The sequence below is a fragment of the Sceloporus undulatus genome, chromosome 4, assembly GCF_019175285.1.
Source record: "Sceloporus undulatus isolate JIND9_A2432 ecotype Alabama chromosome 4, SceUnd_v1.1, whole genome shotgun sequence".
Taxonomy (NCBI): Eukaryota; Metazoa; Chordata; class Lepidosauria; order Squamata; family Phrynosomatidae; genus Sceloporus; species Sceloporus undulatus.
Genome location: NC_056525.1, coordinates 200,892,039 through 200,913,541, shown reverse-complemented (window position 1 = coordinate 200,913,541; position 21,503 = coordinate 200,892,039). Strand labels below are relative to the sequence as shown.

The window sequence follows — 21,503 nt, the reverse complement described above, 5'->3', positions numbered from 1 at the left end:
AGAAGGTGTTTCCTTTGGCCCGTCTGTTGTGGGCCTAAGTTACTAAATTCTAGCTCCAAATAGATTAAGCACCTTGGACAGCTTCAGAATAAAGCATGACAGAGAATCAACCACAATGATATAAAAGCTACCAGCTGCTTCTGTGGCTAGCAGCATGGGTGTCACTCATTCCTGGCAACTAACACCATTGACTACTGTATATATATAAGCTAACCTCATGTATAAGTGGAGGGTAGGTTTGGGCCAAAGTTATGGATTTTGATATAATTTGTCAATAAGACTAGTGTAAAACTTAGGGACATGTAATAAGGAATCTCAAGGATGAAGCAAATGAAAACAATGCCAAAGAACTTTCAGAATTCTAGCAGGCATAACTGTTTGCGCTCACCCAAAATACTGGATGGATGACAGAGTAGATGGGGTCAGTGTCCATTACAGATTACACTCTTGCCTTTTATCAGGAGATGGTTCCTTTTTTTAAAAAAAAAATAGGAGTTATAGTATTTATATTGAGCCATGGATAAATTGACTGGTTTTTTTGGGTCATTTTTTTAACTAAAATTTCTAGACAGTATAGATATAAGTATATACAGTAGTTTGGCTGTTCTATATCAACTATGGCTTCAAATTTCCCACACATCAGGAAAAGCTGCGTACCCAATTCCTATGCAGAAGAATCAACTACTTAAAGGGACTATGACTTATTAAGTATTCACCTTAGCTGCTCATATGTACAGATATAGCAAATATACAACCCTCTGTTTTTGGAATTTTTTGGCAACTTCTCAAAAAATGAGTACTGAGGTAGGCAAGTGGATTTTTTTTTTTTTTACTGCATCACTGGCACTCATGCCAATGAAACAGAAACACTAGGGGTTGTTTTTGTATTGATTTAAGCACTAATGTGTTCAGAGTAAGCTAAAATCCCTTTTAGATCCAGCCCTATACTATGTATTTGGGAGTAAGTTCTATTGAAATTAATAGTAATTACCTTTGAATAAACATGTATAAGATTCCATTTTAAGCTTCTCTGGTTCAACCAGTTTAATCCTTGTTTATTCCTGTGAAGGGTGACAGGCAAATGTTTACATAACTGTTTCTCTGCTTTTTTTTTTTAAATCCAAGATGGAAAGAATAGAATTAAAACATGTTCTTTATTGATTAACACACAATGGGAATTTGTGACTGGTTAAATCATGCAGATACTAGATTCAGAAAATCTCCTTTGAGTTCAAAGTAGTATTTTCAAAGAATAAAAAACAATGTTTATATCTTTGAAACTAGAGATGCATGTCAACTTCAAAGCAAGAATTTAAAATAAATTATACTGACCTGAAGAATTGCCACATTCAAAAATTATTATTTAAAAAACATACAACCAAGAGTGTTCCCCATATTCTAAAGGTAGACCCACTTCCTTCTGAACATATTTTCTTTCCACACTTTCATTCTGAAGATGCAATGGCAAACTACTGAAAAAGGGTTTTTTTTACCATTATAGTTTGAGTTACAAAACTTAAGCAAGCCTTTTCAAATTCTATCTTTTTCAGTATCTTTTTCAGAATAGGCAACTCTTCGCACACTTAAAGGAAAAGATACGTTGATCAACTGTCTTTATAGTACACTGTAATCAACACACTGGCCAAATACACACGTACCGTGATCAGACGTTTAGGTGCAAATTATATACACACGGTTAAGCAGAGACAGCAGCATATCATCGTACACTGTCAAACTTCAGGACATAACATTTGTATATAGAGGTGGCTGCTAAGAATACTGTGGTATCTGTATGAACATGCAGGCATCAAATTCTAGTTGCCATTAACAGCCAGCCACTATTTGACATCACCAGCAGCTCCTCTTGACACTTCTTTTCCAAGCATTTCTTATCTCTTGTTTCTTTTCATCACATTAGATTCTGATTTTAAGAAGCCACAAACATTCCCACAAGGAGCAGTTGCCGCTGACAAGGAAGTTAGTGCATTTCTAGATGGAACTTTAAAGGAATTCCAAGACAATTCCTTTCAAGGTCCATGCAGTGCCAATATGTTAGTGCAAACAATGTATTTGGATACCAAGTTCTAGACTATGTCTAAAAGGGAAATCCAAGAACTGGATGTGCAAGTTGCAGCATGCCTATGAACCATAAGAACAAATTTGATATTATCTGCACAATTAGAAAAACTAATTGGATTTCATTAACACACTGATTTCCTATGCTAATACAATGGATTTTGGTTAACATGTATATAAATTGACTATCTCTACAGGGAAAAAAAAAGTCAAAATACACACTGGAGTATCCATGCGGAACAGTTGGATCTGACAGGTTGAATTGCCATATTCACTAGCCCCAAATTATGTGTATTTTAATACAATCTCAAATTTCTGACTCAAGCCTGAATTTTTTCTTTTAAAAACTGTTACTCTACTATCTTTTTCTCTTCTGTAAAAAAGACAAAAAATGACTATACAAATAGGATAAGCTCTGTATAACAATCTTTCTCATTTAAAGTACTGTTATTACAGTTGAGATTAAAAGACAATTATAGAATAACCCAAATATTTTACAAGTACATTACAGAAATGTGTTAAAATTATGCTAGATACATGGAAGTTATCAACCTATACACAGAGTACTTCCAAGTCTCACAATGGGGCACAAATGTATCTTAAACACATTGAATTTCTTAATGTGTTAGCTGCTGCAGCATGAATTCTTCCATAGTTCAAGTCTTAAAAGTCAGTTGGAAAAGAATCCTTCTGTATCCAAAAATGGCTTTTGCACCCTTCTAAAATGCCTGATTACAGTAATTCTTTCCCCATCCCTACCCACAAATAAAGGTAGAACACTAATTCTCACTGTTTAGTTTTATAAATATACAAAATCAATTCACATTCATTAACAAATCTTTCTGAATTCTATTTAAGACAATTATCACTGGAAGACAGAGGAGGATTAAAAATCAATGGACTTCTTTAAGCCAAAAACTTGGTTTCTTTCTGTTTTTTCTTCTCTCTCTCTCTCTCTCTCTCGGAAGCATTGTTGTAGAACAAGAGAGAACACTATCGATTCACTGAAGCCATAGGCTGAAGATTTACTGATAGGCTGAAGGTTTACTTTAGCTGCTGAAGAATCACAGTGTTCAGTATATTTGATTCTTGTAGTGTCAAGCTTTCATCTGTAAGCTCTTTATGTGGAAATGTAGTCAGAAGAACAAAGTCAGTGTTAGCAAACCAAGGGCGAGACTGGATAATAAAGTTTCGAATATCTACGATCCTGTTGGCAAAAACACAGTAATTTATGTTTTAGTCTTCGGATCAACAGAATATGTTGTCTACTTTTTGAAAGTCTGAACTTTTTTTTTTGCTCTGAATACTGACAAAAATCTTTAGATGACAAGGAGTAATGCTAACCTTGAATCAAGATGAAGAGGAAAGGCTACCCAGTAAACAGTTAAGCTTACCTGTGTGTTTGATTAAATCTTTGTATTAAACGACTTCCATCTGCTAGCCTTACTTGAATTTTAGTTGTTGGCACAGAGTCATCTACCAAAAGAGCAGCATCAAGAAAGGATTTCTCCTCTTCTTCTGGAGAAGAAGGTGTACTGACGATCTCAGGAGTAAGGCTAAAGCAAAGTAAAAAATTTAAGTGAAATAGTGAAGGACAGTTGAAAGGGTAATACCGAAGACAATTATGTATGTAAGATTTACCCATTTAAAGTGTCATGTAGAGTAATTTTAACCTCAGAAAGGAAATGGTTTGGGGGAGAAGACACCCATGTGCCCTCCATAGACTAGATCCAGCTTTAGAGACTGAAGGCTCCCCTCCCATTGTTTTACTCTTAATGGCTACATTTGAAACCATCCGAGGGGCTGTCATGAAATACTGACAGCACAGTTTCTGAAAAAAACTGAAATGGCTGTTTGGCCGACAGAAAACCTCATCTAAATAGGATCAGCCTACACCTGACCGTGGTTATTAAAAAAATAAAGATACACAGTTATGTTTACTTCTGATGATAAATATGAAACAGTTACAAAACTGCTCCAATGTCAGATGTGAAGGGAAAAACCGTTACTGTATATACTCATGTATAAGTCTAGAAATTTTAGTAAAAAATTTGACCCAAAAAATCTGAATCGACTTACCCACGGATCAATGTAAATTCTGTACTTTAACTCTTATTAAAAAAGGAGCCATCCCATGATGAAAGGCAAGAATGTAATCTGTTCTAGAAGCACTGACCTGCCTCTACTCTCTCATCCATCCAGCGCTTAGTGTGAGCACAGTTATGCCTGCTGGAATTTTGTAAGTTCTTTGGCATTATTTTCCTTTGCTTCATCCTTTAGAGATTTTGGCCCTAAGTTTTACCCTCGACTTATCCATGAGTCATATAAAAACCATAATTTTGGCCCCCAAACCTGCTCTTGACTTATACATGAGGTCGATTTATTGCTGAGTATATATGGTAAATCTGACAGTTATCAGGCACAGTTATTTTCTTTCCCATAATCCTTCAATTCTGGCCATTCTGGCTGGGGCTTATGGGAGCTTTAGTCCAAACTATCTGGAGGACACTAAAGGAAGCATATTAATTGATAATGAAATATACATTTATTAAAGGAATAGAATTTCAAATTCATTCTCTGTATGATTTCCAATTCCAAATGATTGATTTAATTAAGACTAGAATGATGTTGGGAGAGAGGCAATGGCTTATAGCAGTGGTCTCTAAACTGTGCTCTTTAAGGGATTTTGGACTTCAGTTCCCAGAATACCAGACTATTGGCCAACATGGCTGAGGCTTCTAGAAAGTGAAGTCTACAATTTCTTAAAGGGCACAATTTGGGGACCACTGGCCTACAGGATAGTAGTATGGTCTAAGTTACTCTCTCTTTCTATTTTGTAAAAGGACCTAAAGATAATGCTTTTTAAAAAATAAACTAAGATTTGTTTTTTTAAAATAAAATTAAAAAAATAACCTTCCAAGCTTCTGTCCTTCTCCACTGAAAGCTTTGAATTTCAGTCTAGGCCTTATGTATTCCTGTTCCTGGTGATCTTCCATATCCAAATTAACTTGGCCTCCATGAACCAGTCTCTGAAGTTCAGCAGGAATCTCTCTTAACAACAGAAACAAACAAACAAACAAACAAACAATTTTAAGCAGGAACAAAAAGCTGAACAATAAAGGATTGATGAAAGTGAGAAAATGAATGAAATACACAAACAGTGTGTAAAAATTATTTGTAAATCTATATTATAAACAAATTGGAGCATTATGTGTTTTGTGTGGGATAAGTGCTGCCTTACTTCTCTCCACATCTTCACACAATGAGGAGAGAGTTGCCTAATTACTTCCATACCAGAAACGCCACAAGGAATGTGTGGCATAGGAATGGGTTGGGTTAATAGAAACAATGACATATATTCTACTTTCTAAATTCATACTGAAGCCACAAACTACAAATTAAAAAAAACACGTGTCGGTCATATATTATAAAACTTGTTCATATGTTTCTCAGTAGCTAAAGCTCAAATAGCCATTTGTGAAAACAAGTTCCTTTCTTAATAATTTTCAACATAAAAATCCTACAACACAACAAAGATATTTTAAGGAAATCAGGTACGCAGTTTCGTAGACATATTGTATGCTCACATCAATCCCAGGACCCATAGACTTTTCAAATAAATGCCACCTGTATCTTTGGAATAAAAATAATTTGTCTAGGTTGATGTTATTGTTAACGGCCATCAAGCTGACTTATGGTGACCCCATAAATGAGAGATTTCCAAGTCACCCTGTCATCAACAGCCTTGTTCACGTCTTGCAAACTCAGGATTTGGAATATTTGTATTTGACTATACAAACATAATTAGGTATCTTGGAGATGGGACCCAAATCTAAATATAAAATCCATTTATGTTTCATATACAGATTGTTCTCAAGCTTGAAGATAATTTTATACAACATTTCAAAATAATTTTGTGCATGAAAATTTACAGCGCTTTATAAATAAAGGATAATAATAATAATAATAATAATAATAATAATAATAATAATGAAATGAAGTTTGTATACAACATCAGAAAGCAAAGGAGTCACTATCTCAGCCACCCAGGAAAGACATTTTGGTTTTTGGAATATTTTGGATTTCAGAATTCTGGATAAGAGAGACTCAACCTGTAGCTATACATTGCAAAAACGCTACACATCTTTCTGGACTACTGGTACCAAAATGAACTATACAAGCAAATACTGGGCACTTCCACAGGGACAAATGTATCAGAACGCTGTGGCATTTGTTGTTACAGTTCTTGTTCTTTTTTTTTTTTTTAATATAAAAATAATTTTCTTGTTACTCCAGACTATTTTCTAGAAAATCCCAGCACTAGTTGCAACATTTTATTCCTGTCCTTATGTGAGATTCTTTTTCATTTCAAGACATACTGGAACAAAAAAAGTCCCTCCTCCTTTGCTTTGTTCTTTTTAAATTTACTGCCACTGAGTTACATTACACCAGTCAAATAGCACTTTTGTATTATAACACTGTAACAGAGAAAGTTATTTTTTGTTGGTGTTGAAAAAAAATGCTTTTTAAATTATAGAATCAGCAAACCACATACCCTTTTTGTGTTGGAACATCAATACTGCATGTCCAAGAAATTGCTACAAATATCCCCCAAAAGAAAGGTGTTGGTGAGATAACCCAGCAAAGCTCAAGGAGCGATATTGCAAGAACTCACACTTCTTTAGACAAGTCTGAAAAAGCCCACATTTTACTATACATGTTCTGGGCAGACACTTAGGTGCGTTCCCAACAGACCCTATTGGGCACCGTCGTTAAACGCAGGGGGCGGCGCTTCCTGATGCGCCTTGCCTCTCGCATGTAATGAGGGCGTCAAAATGGCGGCACCCTATACAGATGGGCGCCGCCATTTTGACGTGATGGACGCCTAGCGTCCGCACATCTCGGCGCCCTTGTGACGTCGCAAGGGCGCCATTGGCACCTTGTGACATCACAACAGCGCCGCCAGAAGAACCTGCTTTTTGCGGGTTCTTCTTGCTGTGCTGGGGAACTGCACGCTTTGTCCACTGCTGTTCCCTCACGCAGCAAAGAAGGGTGGTGGCAGACTGCCCTTTTGGGTGGTCTGTAAAACGCCTTAATATTGCTTCTGATTGGCTCCACCACCAAACAGTACTTTATCAAAGTTTGCATGAGAAAAGTTGAATATGGTGAATTATTTATTTTTAATTAGTTATTATTTGCAAAGTAGAAAGATCCAAAATTGTGGCAGCTAGGGCAATGGCTATATTACATTTCTCAAAAACTCATTGAAATAGAATATCCAAACAATGATACTTTTTTTGGCCCAACCAAAACGCAAAAATACATGTTTCAGGCTTTCAAAGTCACACTGGTTTCTTCATTAGGCAAACAGGAATAAAAACCTTTGTTGGAAGCAGAAACCACAGAGGGCAAAACAGTTTCATTTATATACCACTTTATACTGAACTAACCGTGTCTAAGCAGTTTACTACCGTAAGCTAATTGCCCCCAACAATCTGGGCACTCATTTTAGCGACCTCAGAAGGATGCAAGCCCAAGTCAAGCTTTAGCCCTGGCTAGTATTGAATTCGCAACCTTATGATTTTTAGTGGGTGGCTGCAGTACAGGCATTTAACCACTGTGCCACCAGGGCTCCTAAGGGCAAGGTCCCAGTCCACTGGCTCTCTCTTTAAGATTCCCCTGTGACGGTTAAAATGAGGTATTTTGAAATCCAAAAAACATCTGGGGTAGCCTAGCATCTTCAATTTTTTTTCTCTTGATTAAGAAGCCAGTGTGACTTCGGAATCTTGCAACATGTAATTATTTATTTTGGTTGGCCCAATAAAAGTATCATTGTTTGGATGTTACTGGATTTGCTATATGGTCAACATGGCTAGACCTAGATATTCTGAAATATCAGCTTGAAATGATTTTAGGAACTGCAGTTCAGTGAGAGTGAGCAAGGTTTTTTCAACAGGTTCACAAAGTTCCCAGAATTATTTTAACCCCGTTCAGTTTCAAGCCATTTTGAATGGTATAATTGTAGTTAAAACCCTTTGGGGTATGTTTGGATGTAGAGAAAGCCAAAGTTCTATAACTCTGGCTTACCATGTTTGAAAAATTCTGGTAACCCTGATTTACTGTGAGTGAGACAACATGTTGGCTCTCACTCTCTGATCATTCCTTTTTGCAGTAAGACTCCTCTGCCACTCTTACTTCGGATGCCTGACCGGTATTTCTAAAAATGGAGACTTTAAATTACTGAAAAGTTTGAATTTGAGGCAAGAACATTTCATATGGGGAGACATTATTATAATTCGCAGGCACATTGCTATTACTTGTCCTGTTGCTACATCCCTGGTGACGGTGAAAAGTGCTGTGGGGAGGGGAGAAAAATGTGCCAAAATGGTTTCCTTTCCATTTTCTCTAGATGGAGGAGTGCTAGGATCTTCTCTACTCACAGAAGGGCAGGTGTGACGACTCATTAAGTAGAAAAGGACCAGAAGATAATAGTTTTTATCTAAACAAGTGTGCAGGATGGACTTTTACATTTTGCTTTTCTACCCAGAAGCAGGAGAGTGAATATTAGAATTAAGCATGGTAAACTGTCATTATAGCATAAAACACCTTCCTCTATGCACTGCAGACTATATGAAATCTGGATTATTTCATTGGTTCTCAAAAGGCATCTATTATTTAGCAAACAATGAAAATGTGTTCCTGTAATTAAAAAAATAATAGAAACCTACCCTCTTTTAACGGACTCAAGGAACTCAGCATTTACTGGATCTGTGTAAGATCTCAGCTCTCCATCATCTAAGCTGAAACCATTTCTCCATAGTTTGAGCAAGATTTGAACCTGTTATAAATCAGCCGTATTTAAAATCAGCCATATTTAAAACAATAAACCAGATAACATAATACATCTAAATGAATTTATTTATTTTAATAAAGAAACATCATAAAAACAATAGGGTGAGTAAACTATCCCCCTCCTGTCCTCTCTGTTTAGATTTCCACCTGTGCAGTCTCTCCACATACACAAGAGGCTTTCCTTTTCAGACTGTTTTACTGTTGTGAAGCAGCTCTAAGTCCCAGTTCTGGGAAATATACAAATAATAATAATAATAATAATAATAATAATAATAATAATAATAATATCTGGGAAAAGAGCAGGATACAAATAAATATAATAAAAATCATAATAATATCCTCCACCAGGAGAGTAAAGATGGACAATAGTCCCCTTCTTATGTGTTCATTTTAAAAATCCCTTGGAATGCCTGAATATGACTATAATCTAAACTGATTCTGTGCCATCTCCAGCTATGTCATCTGAATCTCATCAAAAGACATGGTAGTTCTAATACAGAGAGAAATACAGCTTCATTGGGAATGCTTATATATGGATCTGCATTGTGCATATAAAACACCAAGTAACATAGAAGAAAACAAGATGGCATTTGCTAGTGTAGAACTGAATGCTACATTGTCACTATGTGCAAACTGTAGCTGCTGGTCAGTGTAAATGTTTTTCAGGGTATGACTGCTTGAAAGACTAAATGGCAAAATGATGAGCAAACGTGGCCAGATACCATTCAATCCAATTCCTTTTTTTCATTTATGGCATTTTAATTTTATGACAGCTTATTTTCATTCCTCTTTAAAAAAAATTATACTTTGCCCTTCTAAATGCTAGTACTAGTCATGGCTGGATATAAACTTAAAATCGTAATGTATCATAAAGCAGTACAACACAAGCAGGTTTTGGCATATGAAATTAATATCTATAGTATTAATTTTTTTGGTCAAAGAACTGACTGAATAAAATTTCTTCATATTATAGTAAAATATTAGTGGGAGAAGGCCACCCAATGCAATGTTTCACAATACTGGTGAAGCTCTAAGGCCCCAGGACTACTCTGACCTACAGGTGATCACCACAGAGTCCCTCCCTATCCTTGCTTGCTGTAATATCTCTGATCAGCCAAAGAAGATGACCAGGATCACTTCCATGCTCTCAACTAGTCCTTCCAGATGCTGGGTTTCAGCTGGTGACTGCAGGTGTCATCTGACAATACAAAAGGTAATCCAAGCTATCTCCAGTCCCTGAGCAGAGACAGGGGAGACTGTTCTCTCAGCCAGCTAGGATATGGAGAGGTTCTGCAGGAAACCTCCACAGGATGGATAGCTCACCTTCATGGACCAGATTAGGCCCACAAGCTGGAGCTCCTCCCTGAAAATAAATGGAGGGAAAAATCAGACTGGCATGCTGTTTTTTTTTCCTTTATTTTTCACTATGGAATCATTTCATTTAAGGACCATAATGCTGCATTTTGTACATATTAGGTAAAATGAAGTTTTTACTTAAATGATTGCTCCTATTACCAGATATCAATTTGGTTTTCCTTTACCTAATTAGCTCTACAATTTATATCCCTTGCCTGTCTTAATATGAGGGTAATATTGCCTACCAAATCTTCTTCTCCTTCTTGCACCCACAAATATTTATTATTCAAGCTACTATTTATGATTTATGAATGATCTTGTAAAATATGTACTGTCAACAACAGACATAACGTCACTCGTCTTGCACTTAGCTGTGACCTTCTGCAACCACAAGATTTATTGTTTTCAGTCATGTACCTCTTGTGCATATTTGAGAACTTGGTTTACTATAATTTTACTTACATCTTGCCCAAACTGATTTTCTCCATAAATATATTCAGAGCGCTTCCAAGTAGAGTCCCCCAATCTGTATCCACCACCAGAAAATGACTAATAAAATATAACACACATACTTGTTACAAAGCAGCAAAGGTTAATTACATTTCTTTAAAATAAACTAATTATAAATTGCAAGGATGAGATCATAAAACTTTTCATACATCAACTATGCCATTTCTGATTAGTGAGTTAAGTAAATACATGGCAAAATATAGACTTTGTAGATTTGAAATTTAGCATGCTGGTTGATGGGAAAAAATTGGCCAAAACAACAACAATGGCAAATGGTTTTACCTTAACAAGATTAAATAATAACATATACAAAGTAGCATTGTTATGGATAATGTCATTTAAACATGCTTCTCTTATATTTGGAAAAGTCATTTTACATAGCAGCAGTAAATCCAAAGGTCAAATTCATACATTATACCAAACCATGGTTTATTACTAATAAACTAGAATTTGAATGCAGGTTGAAGTCAGTTTTTGAAGTATATTTTGGCATAATGCCCACGTTAGCAAATCATTGTTGCTAATATTTTGGAAGCTACTAAACAAGCAAGAGTTTATGAAGCCAGCCACTGAACAGCAAGAAAAAAAGACAAAGAGCTCTAAACTATGGTTTATTTATTAGTTATTTGGAAGTTCAAAATATGATTTGGTTTCAAGTCAGCTGCCATTAAACCAGGGGGTAGGCAACCTTTTTGAGCCGGGGGCCAGGTTGCTGTCCCTCAGACAACTGGGGGGCCGAAGCCTGGGGGATGGAGCTTCCACCCTCAGGGGGTGGGGCCGCATGCTGGGGGTGGAGCTTCCACCCTCCGGGGATGGAGCTGCATGCCGGGGGCGGAGCTTCCATCCCCCCTGGGTCCAGGCCTCCCCCTCTTTGCCGGCCCCTGACGGGGTCCCAGCCCCCATCAGAGGCCGGCAAAAAAGCCAGCGGGGGGTGCCAGCGCTGGAGGCCTCTTCCACTTTGCCGGCCCTTTTGCTATCGCTGGGAGGGCCCCAGCGATGGCAATGGGCCTCTTGGAGGGCCCCAGCGATGGCAATGGGCCTCTTGGAGGGCCCCAGCGATGGCATCGGGCCTCCCAGAGGCCCGCTGCTGCCGTCGGAGCCCTGTTCGAGGGCTCCGGCGGCTGCATCGGGCCTCAGCGAAGTCTCGCGCGAGACTTCGCCTCTAGACTGCCGCCATTTTGTTTTCCAAAATGGCAGGAAAGGTCACGGCGAGACTTCGCTGCCATTCTGGAAAACAAAATGGCAGCCCCCCGGGAGCCGGGAAAAGCCGCAATAAGCGGTGGCGGCAGCCGGGGAAGGCAGGGGCCGACGGAAAGGCCTCCGCAGGCCGGGGGTTGCCGACCCCTGCATTAAACACTGATTAAATATGAACCTGGAAAGTGGCCACTATGTATTTAAGGATGTTATGTTTATTAGAGCTCAGGAAAGTTGCTTTTTGAACTACATTTCCCCAAATCCCAAAGAGAATATATCAAATGGCCATGTTGGCTGGTGGATTCTGAAAGCTATTATAAGGTCTGATTACCCATCAAACTTTTATTCAAAATAAAGTTATAATGCAACCGCTCCACACAGCTGGCCCAAGCCATCCAGATAATACGTTATTCTCTTCTGCATATCCAGACAACAGGGCACTAATTGTAAGCCTGAGGGCAGGGAACCGTCTAATTAAAAGATTGTATGTACAGTGCTGTGTAAATTTACAGCGCTATATAAATAAAGCTTAATAATAATAATAATAATAATAATAATAATAATTGCTGCCAACTAATATGCAGAAAAGTCCTTAAAACTAGATTTAGATATTTGAGTATATTTCTCCCTCCTCTTCCACAAATTAAGTGTGCTTTAGAACAAACAGATTTAAGTACAATTGTTAACAGTAGGAAATCAAGTAATATGTCTCTTAAAATAAAGCATTTTGTATGGAAATTACTACATTTTTACAATAAAAATGATTTCACATACGTACTTTAGCTTTATGACAATCTCCTGAGGCTCTTGATACTTCATTTAAAGGGACTGCCCCATGTTCTCTTGCTTCTTTGAAAAGCTCATCAACAATTTTACTGGAAATTATATTAGATGGTTCAGCATTTCTGCAATCTGAATCACCTAAGTAAAATCTTTTTAAAAAAGAAACAGTATTAATTTCTCAAATTTTATCAGAAAGTTTCAAACAGAACCACATTCCAAGTAAAATGCTTTACAAGACTGAAAAACAAAGAATTCTACAGTCAGAAGTTCCCAACCAAATAAAAATAATAAGAAAAAAGACCTGCATTGCAATGCTAGCATTATTAAACTTACTCACTTCCCCCTGCATCTTTCAGAGCTCTTGAAAACCAGCTCCAGAGGGATTCCCTGTCCACTAAAGCAGGTTTTGGGGGTCTATGCAGTGAGAGAACACCATTCCATTTGGGGGGGATTTCTGCCAGAGGAAAGCCAGTGCTTCTCTAAGGCCTGAAACAAACAGAGTAGCAGGAGACTATGCTGACACTGTTCGTGCCGGGACCACAGCAACCACAAGTGCCTGATCCCAATTCAGGCTGCTGCCTCAGTCCTGAACCAGGGTGCCAGAAAGAGCTTATTCTATCCACTCCTTGGTCCAGTTCTTTGCAAATAATGTGGCCTCAGCATGGCTTCAGGCCCTGTTTGGGGTGTGTGTCATGTAAATGGCATATCCCCAACTTGCCTTGAAGTTGTGTTATTTTGCCTGTATTTTTCAGGCCTAAGTTCCTGAATTTTATGTTGTTGGTGCCGTGTGCCTCTGAGTAATTTCTAACTCATGGTGACTCCATCAGTGGTTTAATTGACAAGATCTGTTCAGAAGGGGTTTGCCATGGCCCTCCTCTCAGGCTACAAGAATTTGACTTGCCCAGCATCACCTGGTAGGTTTCCATGGCAGTGCAGGAATTTGAACTCTGGTCTCCCAGAAACTAGCTCTTCATAAAAATAACAGCAACTTTGCAAAGCTCTTCTCACTGGCAGAGCCCCAGGAGCTTCTGGAGGACGTTTTTGGAACAGAGGAGAAATTGCTCAAAAATCAGAAAGAACATAACAAGGAAGCTGTGGCTATTTACCATTACCAAGTTGCAAAATGTAACTGGGATACCATGCATGACATACAGACATGATTTTGACTCAGCTGGTCTAGGGTTCAAAATTTGAAAACAAAATACTGGGGAAAGGAGGAATTGAGATTACCATTTTGAAAACATGCTGCCTTAAATGGACTTCCCTATCTGAGATTTTAAAGAAATTAGATGTTACATATCATATATACTGGACTATAAATTGAGAAATTTATGCCCAAAATTGTCCCTAAAATCCTGGGTTGACTTATATACAGGTCAACACAGTAATACTGCTTTAAAAAGTCCTGAAAGAATCACCACCTGGTGTGCCTTGGCAGAGATTTTTTGAAAGAGCTGCCAGGTAGGAAAGTGTGTGAAAGAGGCGATTCCCTTCTCAATCCAATGTTAAAACCTCCTATCCCCACCCTCCTCTCCAAACAAACACCCCCTTTCCCTCCAGTTCCTTCCTTTCTCACCCCATCAACCAAATACCCCCTTTCCCTCCAGAAAAAGGGGGTGTTTCTCTCCACCAAACACCCCCTTTCCCTCCAGTTCCTTCTCTTCTCAATCCGATGTTAAAACCTTCTCCCTCAGCACCAGGGAAGTGGTGCTAGGTGGTTGGGAGAGGGCCAGAGGTGGAGAAGGAGGGAGGGAAGTGGTATTTTCCTCTTTAGATCTTTTGTTAGATGCCCCTAAGTTTTACCCTGAACTTATCCATGGGTCATATCAAAATCCATGATTTTGGCCATAAAATCTTCCCTCGACTTATACATGAGGTCAACTTGTACACAAATAGATATGGTAGATATAATGAAGAATAACTGCGCAAACTATTCTATTACTATTACTATTACCTACTAAAAATCAGCATCATGCTTTATTTACACAGGAATTATTATGATCGTAGCCATTAATATAAAGATATGTAATTTAAGATATGAAATGTAACACTTACAATACATAAAAGATTTATTTTACAGTACCTTTGGTTATTCTTGTCATCACTCATACTTCTTTCAGGTTTTTTCAAGCTTCTGGAGAAGGCAATCATGAAATATTTATTTACAATTTCTTTATACTACCAATGTTACATTAAATTACACAGGAAAGAATGTTGTGGTATTCTAATTTCTGTAGTTTGCATAGCTTGTGAGATAAATCTAAGCCTAAAGACTTTAGATATGCTACTATCATGTAAGTGCTGTGCAAATATCTCTCTACAAAAAACTGATGTTTTAATCACAATGGCCCATATTTCCTTGTAAATTTCCAAGAAATTTAGTTTGCATCTTTACCCTGAGAAATTTAATTCTAATGTATTTGAGATTCTTGTTAAAGAACCTATGAAAGTTAATTCCAAGTAATGTTCATAAATCACAAATAATTAACAAAAACATCTCCTTTACCTTTGCACTGGTAATCCTGGGTGACTGGCTACTCTAGTTGCTGATTTTTCAGAATGAAGTGGTTGTCTTTTCATTTCATCTTCATACAATCCAGCCAGCGCCAGCTACAAAGAATGTTAGATATTTAATGCAGTGTGTCCTATTTGAAGAAACACAAGTTATATTTACACTCAACATTTTAGAGGAAAAGTTATGGCCAGTTCACATTGATACGCATGCCATCAATGGCCAGCTGTGGCTATGAAAGATTTCTGTATCAAAATGCCATTTTGAAAGAGTAGCTATTTAGCAAGTCAAAACCTCTAAAAGAAAGAAAAGATTTATATTTCTTAGCACAGTAGTTATAAAATATTTCCTTATAATGCTGATTATTGTTCCTCTTTCAATATAGAACAGTGGAGTAAGGTCATAATAGTGAAGAAAATGTATATTGTTAATTTCTGTTAAGATGACTTTAACTATATAAATAGGAGATCTCCAAGTCACCTTGCTCTGGTGACACCCTGCTCAGGTCTTGCAAACTCAGAGCTGTGTTTTCCTTTAGTCTATCCACGTGTAATGAGGTCTTCTTCTTTTCCTACCGCCTTCTACTTTGCCAAGCATTATTGTCTTTTCTAATGAGTCAGATCATCTCATGATATGTCCAAAGTATGACAGGCTCATTTTAATTATTTTGGCTTCTAGAGAGTTTTGGCTTGATTTTTTTTTTATTGGGGCCAATTTATTTGTCTTTCCGGCAATCATAACTGTAGAACTCTCCTCCAGCACAACACTTCAAATGAGTTGATTCTCTTTCTATTAGCTTTCTTTCACAACCATACAGAAATTGTAAAAATGATAGCATGGACAATCCTGACTTTAGTATTCAGTGATATGTATTTACTCTTGAGGATTGTGTCGAGTTCCTTCACTGCTGCTCTTTCAAATCATAATTGTGGTAATTACTTTTAGGTTTTTTTTATGTTCATATGTAACCCTGCTTTTGTACTTCCTTGGCTTTCTTCAGTGGTTGTTCTGAATCTGCACTTTTCGGAGCTCCTTTCTATGTGTGGAGTATAAATGCTGGACCAAAGGAGTGCAGTGATGTTGCCTGCTTTGTGGTCAGGCGGGTGCCATGATGCCAGTGTGGAGGTGTTGTCGGGGTGTGTGTTGTCCAAATGTCATGCCCCCATGCTGATGCTTTAAGCTGATCTGTTTAGCCCTTTTGTCATCTTGACTCTGCAATGGTAGCATCATCTTCAATGTTAAATCTATCACAATCTCATTATTATAAAAGTACATAGTTGTATACATTCATGTTCCACCCCATATTTTATCTTCCATGTTGTCCACACTGAAAGGTGTATGAGAGCAAGAGAAGTATCTTATCTTGTGAGATGTAAGAAAAACAAAGCTGTGTGCTGAGTAGTTTATATTATGGGTTATAGAAGCATAATTGCAACTTGCCCTTAACTAATGACAAAAAAATCCATGAAGGACCCAGATAAAATAAAATGCTGCTAAATATTTTACTTCCACACTCAAAACCACAAATACTATTATTTGGTAGTCCATCCCTAACTGTTCAAGCTCTGTTGCAACTGATTCTTCTGATATGCAAAATCTATTAGGACAAGATTTGCAAATAGTAAACTAGCTGCCATTTATGTGGCAAGCCCTTTTACAATCAGGGCAGAAAGCATTATTCAAGGGAAGAAAATATTTCTCACAAATACTTTGTAAAAGCTACAAAAGGTTAGAATATAAACACAAAATATATTTCATAGCTTGAAATGCTGAATAAGAAACTGTGGCATCAGTGGTTTCTGAAAAATCATTTTACAAACCTTTCCTGGTTTCTGGAGGAAACGCCTTCCTTGTTTCTGACTTTTTGGTATTGTAAAAGATCCTCAATCCAGAAAGCATCTTTAACAAGTAAACAAAAACTCAGCAATGGAAGGCTAACAGCTTGATAGGATCTTTTTATCAAATTGCTGAGCACAGAAGTATAAGAAGCAACATCTCTATTTGGCAATATCTCCTCAATTTTACCCAGTAATAAACACCACTTAAATTAACTAGAATTCCTTCTCTGTAGCAATATATATGAATGGACTGTCACAACACTTTTGGCAAGTGATATCGTTTCAGTGTGAAGCTATGGAGAAGCAATGTTTCCAGCTTTTCCACTATATTAAAAATAGTCCTCTGGAGGGCCAAGGTTTTGCAGTACTGCAAACACACTCTTTGAGAGACTGGCACAAATGTGGAAACAGGTTGATCCTCCTTTCCCAGGACCTGTCCTACATTTCAGCATCTGTCTATGGGGAATTTCAAAATGCCTTCCATTTTGAGCAGGTCTAAGAAGCATGGATTTACATTTCTATGAGAGTTTTTAGCTTTTATTTTGCCATGTCCTCCATTTTTCCTGAATCTCTTCCATTTTGCAGTGCCTTGTCCTCCTATGCGGTGAGGACCCTGTGTGGAAAGTATGCCACCACCGTGGGCATGCCAGTTTCCTCTCAAGACGGAGAGCAAAGGACCCAAGCCTTCGCCCTTGTTGCCAAGAAATAAACCACTCCAGAAACCACTCCAGAAAAGGCAGCCCCCATTTTGTTGGTGAGGCGAGGCAATGTGTGTGTGTGTGTAGTTATTCTGGCTCTGCCCTGACCAAGGTGAGCAGAGGCCCTAACTGCAAAGGATGACAAGGCACAGTAAAATGTAGGACAGTCAAGAAAAATGGAAGACATTACAAAATGAAAGCTAAACACACTAACATAATGGAAGAATTCAAAGATACAGCCATGTTAAGCTGTCAAATGCATCTGAGGAACTGGAGTGAAGTCTACGAAAGTTCATGCTGCCAGTTTCTTTCAGTTAGTCTCAAAGGTGCTACAAGATCTCTCTACACTAACATAAATATATAGAGATCTTGCAGCACATTTGAAAGAAAGAAAGAAATTGGCAGCATGAACTTTCATAGACTTCACTCTACTTCCTCAGATGCATTTGCAGGAATGCATTTGAGGAAGTATAGATACGAAAGCTCATGCTGCCAATTTGTTTTAGTGAGTCTCAAAGGGGCTATAAGATCTCTCTATGTACTGTTTCTACAGACTAACAAGGCTATTTCTTTGAATTTGAACACTAACGTAAATATAAGATCATGCTGCTTCATCCTGCTCCAAATGGAGGGCATTCTGGCATTCCTCCTGGACAGAAGGCTGAAATGTATAGCACATGCCCTAGAAAAGGAGGACCTCTGGTCACCTTGAACATTGTGGAATGCCTCCTGGGTGGAAGACTGAAATGCAGGGCAGGTCCTAGAAAAGGAGGATGTGGAACCACCTTGGCTGTGCTCCAAATGGAGGACATTTTGGACTCCCTCCTGCACAGAAGGATGAAATGTAGGGCAGGTCCTGGAAAAAAAGGAGGATCTCCAGTCACTCTGGTCCTGCTTCAAACAGAGAACATTTGGGCATCCTTCCTGGACAGGAATTTAAAAGTAGGGCACGTCCTGGAAAAGGAGGACTGGGTCACTGTGGCCTGCTCCAAACGGAGGTCATTTTGGAATTCGTCCTGGACAGAAGCCTAAAAATGTGCGGCAAGTCTTGCAAAGGAAGACTGGGTCACTCTGGCCCTGCCCCAAATAGAGGACTTTTAGGCATCCCTCCTGGACGGGAGCCTAAAAATGTAGGACAGGTCCTAGCAAAGGAGGACCGGGTCATTCTGGTCCTACTCCAAATGGAGGTCATTTTGGACTTCCTCCTGGACGGGAGTCTAAAATGTAGGACAGGTAATGGCAAAGGGGGACGTCTGGTCATCCTTGATCGTGCCAGGACCTGTCCTCCATTTTAGGTCCAAATGGAGGACATTTTGGACTTCCTCCTGGACCTGAGCCTAAAAATGCAGGGTAGGTCCTGCCAAAGGAGGACTGGGTCACTCTGGTCCTGCTCCAAATAGAGGCTATGTAGGCATCCCTCCTGGGCAGGAGCCTAAAATGTAGGACGAGTCCTGGCAAAGGAGGACGACTGGGTTACTCTGGCTCCAGACAGAGGTACTTTGAGACAGCCCTTCTGGACCGAAGGCTCGAATGCAGGCCAGGTCCAGGCAAAGGAGGACGCCTGGTCATCATCCCTGGGACTGTTCCAGATGGAGGACACTCAGTCATTCTTCCTGGACAGGAGCCTAAAAATGTAGGGCAGGTGAGGGCAATGCAGGACCCCTGCCCAACGCCCTCCTCTTCCTCCTCCTCCTCCTGCTCCAGCCCCATCTGTTCCAAGTGGGGCGGGGGATCCAGGGCCCGGCCTCCCTCCCTCCTCTCACCTGCAGGTCCCGGACGCTGGGCGGGCGGCCTCTTCCCCGGGGCCCCTTCCCCCGCCGCCCTCCGCTGGGGCCTGCCTCCTTCTCCTCCTCCTCCTCCTCGTCGTCGCCATCGTCCCCTTCCTCCTCCTCCTCCTGCCGCCGCCCTGGGCTTGCCCCGCCGTCCGCCATCTTCCGCAGCTCCTCAGGAGCCCCAGAGAGACTGAGCCAGAGATGGAGGGGGCCGCCGAGGAGGAGTTCTTCCGGCCGCCAGCGTTGCTATGGCGACCGCCTGCCAGGACTCGGAGCAGGACCACTTGGGCTCTCGACTGGGCCGCAAGCCTGGCTGGCGGTGCTTCCCTGCTGCGGATGCTGCTGCTGCTGCTGCTGGAGCCCAGCCGCGCACCTGTCTTTTGCGCATGCGTGGCTGGACAGGGAAACCCAAGAGGGCCCAAAACACACTGCAGGGAAGTAATCCACTTTGAGGCCGCTTTAACTGCCCAGGCTCAGTGCTAGGGAATCCTGGGGAAGTGCAGTGTTTGTGAGAGAGGTTGGGCCTTCCCTGCCAGAGAGAGCTCTGGGCCACAGTGAGCTACATATTGAGCCCTTACTGTAGCCCCTGTGAGACTGTTGGCAGCATGAGCTTTCCCAGACTAAGGTCTACTTCCTCAGATGCATCTTAACTCAGCTATACCTTTGAATTCTACCCCAATAAACTACACAGAGAGACCTTACTGTATCACCGTTGAGACAAACTGAAAGGAAGAAATTGGCATCATGAGCTTTGGTAGACCTTTTCACATCTTTGAATTCTACCCCAATAAACTACAGTCCTCAGAGTTCCCTAGCACTGAGCCAGGGCAGTTAAGGCAGTCTTAAAAGTTATTTTAATTTGTCATCTGCTATATTTTTATTGTTTAAATGTTAAGATGTATTAGTTTGTATTACTTTTGATTATTTTCGTAGAATGTGCGCCATGGGCAGGTTTATTTTAGCTGTTATAATTTATTGTACGTACAGCGCTGTGTAAATTTACAGTGCTTTATAAATAAAGCTTAATAATAATAATAATAATAACAATAATAGTTATCATTGGATTATTACTGCAGTGTGTTTTGAACCCCAGATGCCCTGCTTTTTAATTACCAAACCATTACCAAGGGACTTCTAATGTTACAAAATTGCTGAGGAGCAAACTGTAAATATAGCCTATATTTATTTTAGTTGTCTGCTAAATTTGTAACACAGCTTTCTACAGTGCTCCAGGTGGATAATAGTAATAAAACATAACAATAAAATACAAAGGAGAAAAAATAGAAACAAACCTCACAAACCATAAATAAAACCAGTAAAAAATATCCAGTTAAAAAGATATTTAGAACATATGCCATCTGTTACCAAGTTTGGTTTTATATAAATTTTAGGTGCCATGCGATCTGAATCTATGACCCCTGACTGACCCCATCGCTAGCCGCCATTACCCTAAAGGCGAGTTGACCACGTAGCCACCACTCCTTGCTAGGCATGGTCAAGGAAAATAAGTAGAATTTAAACCTTTCAGCAAGCAGTTTTGGCAGTTGCCATACTAGTTTCGCAGGCTGCCCAAAGCAGGAAGACAGTAGCAGAGCTTCCTCCTTTTGAGAGCCAGTGATTAACTTAACAGCTCGGCCATCGAGATATTTGTCCCCTCCTGAAAAGTGCCAGACCTCTTCTTTGTGTATGCACTGTGTAAGTTTCAGCTTAGACAAAGATAAAGTCATCAAGCCTTTGTTCGCCAGGCTGCCATAGCCTGAGGTTATGTTCAGGGGTATAAAAGGACCCCACTTTTCGCCCTTCAGTGGGCTTGTTGAGCATTGAGTTCCAAACCTAATACCTTGCTTGTCAAGCAGCCTGCTCCAAGCTTGCGATCCTTGAGCCTTGGGCTCCGCTGAAATCACTCAAGCTA

The 21,503-nt window shown here is 39.5% G+C and overlaps 1 protein-coding gene across 2 annotated transcripts; it reads right to left on the bottom strand.

Moving 5' to 3' along the window:
- Window positions 1–1,135: 1,135 nt before the first annotated feature.
- UBXN2B (UBX domain protein 2B) lies at window positions 1,136–19,985 on the bottom strand. 2 transcript variants are annotated; one of them, XM_042461725.1, is made up of 9 exons: window positions 19,583–19,985; window positions 15,278–15,381; window positions 14,855–14,905; window positions 12,767–12,920; window positions 10,747–10,833; window positions 8,805–8,914; window positions 4,990–5,127; window positions 3,471–3,632; window positions 1,136–3,283 (listed from the first exon to the last, which is right to left on the bottom strand). In XM_042461725.1, the coding sequence occupies exons 1-9, from the start codon at window positions 19,748–19,750 to the stop codon at window positions 3,121–3,123; spliced, it is 1,137 nt and encodes a 378-aa protein (XP_042317659.1). In that variant the 5' UTR covers window positions 19,751–19,985; the 3' UTR covers window positions 1,136–3,120. The 2 variants fall into 2 exon arrangements, with proteins under 2 accessions (XP_042317659.1, XP_042317660.1); XM_042461726.1 differs by lacking the exon at window positions 14,855–14,905.
- Between the last annotated feature and the right edge of the window lie 1,518 nt (window positions 19,986–21,503).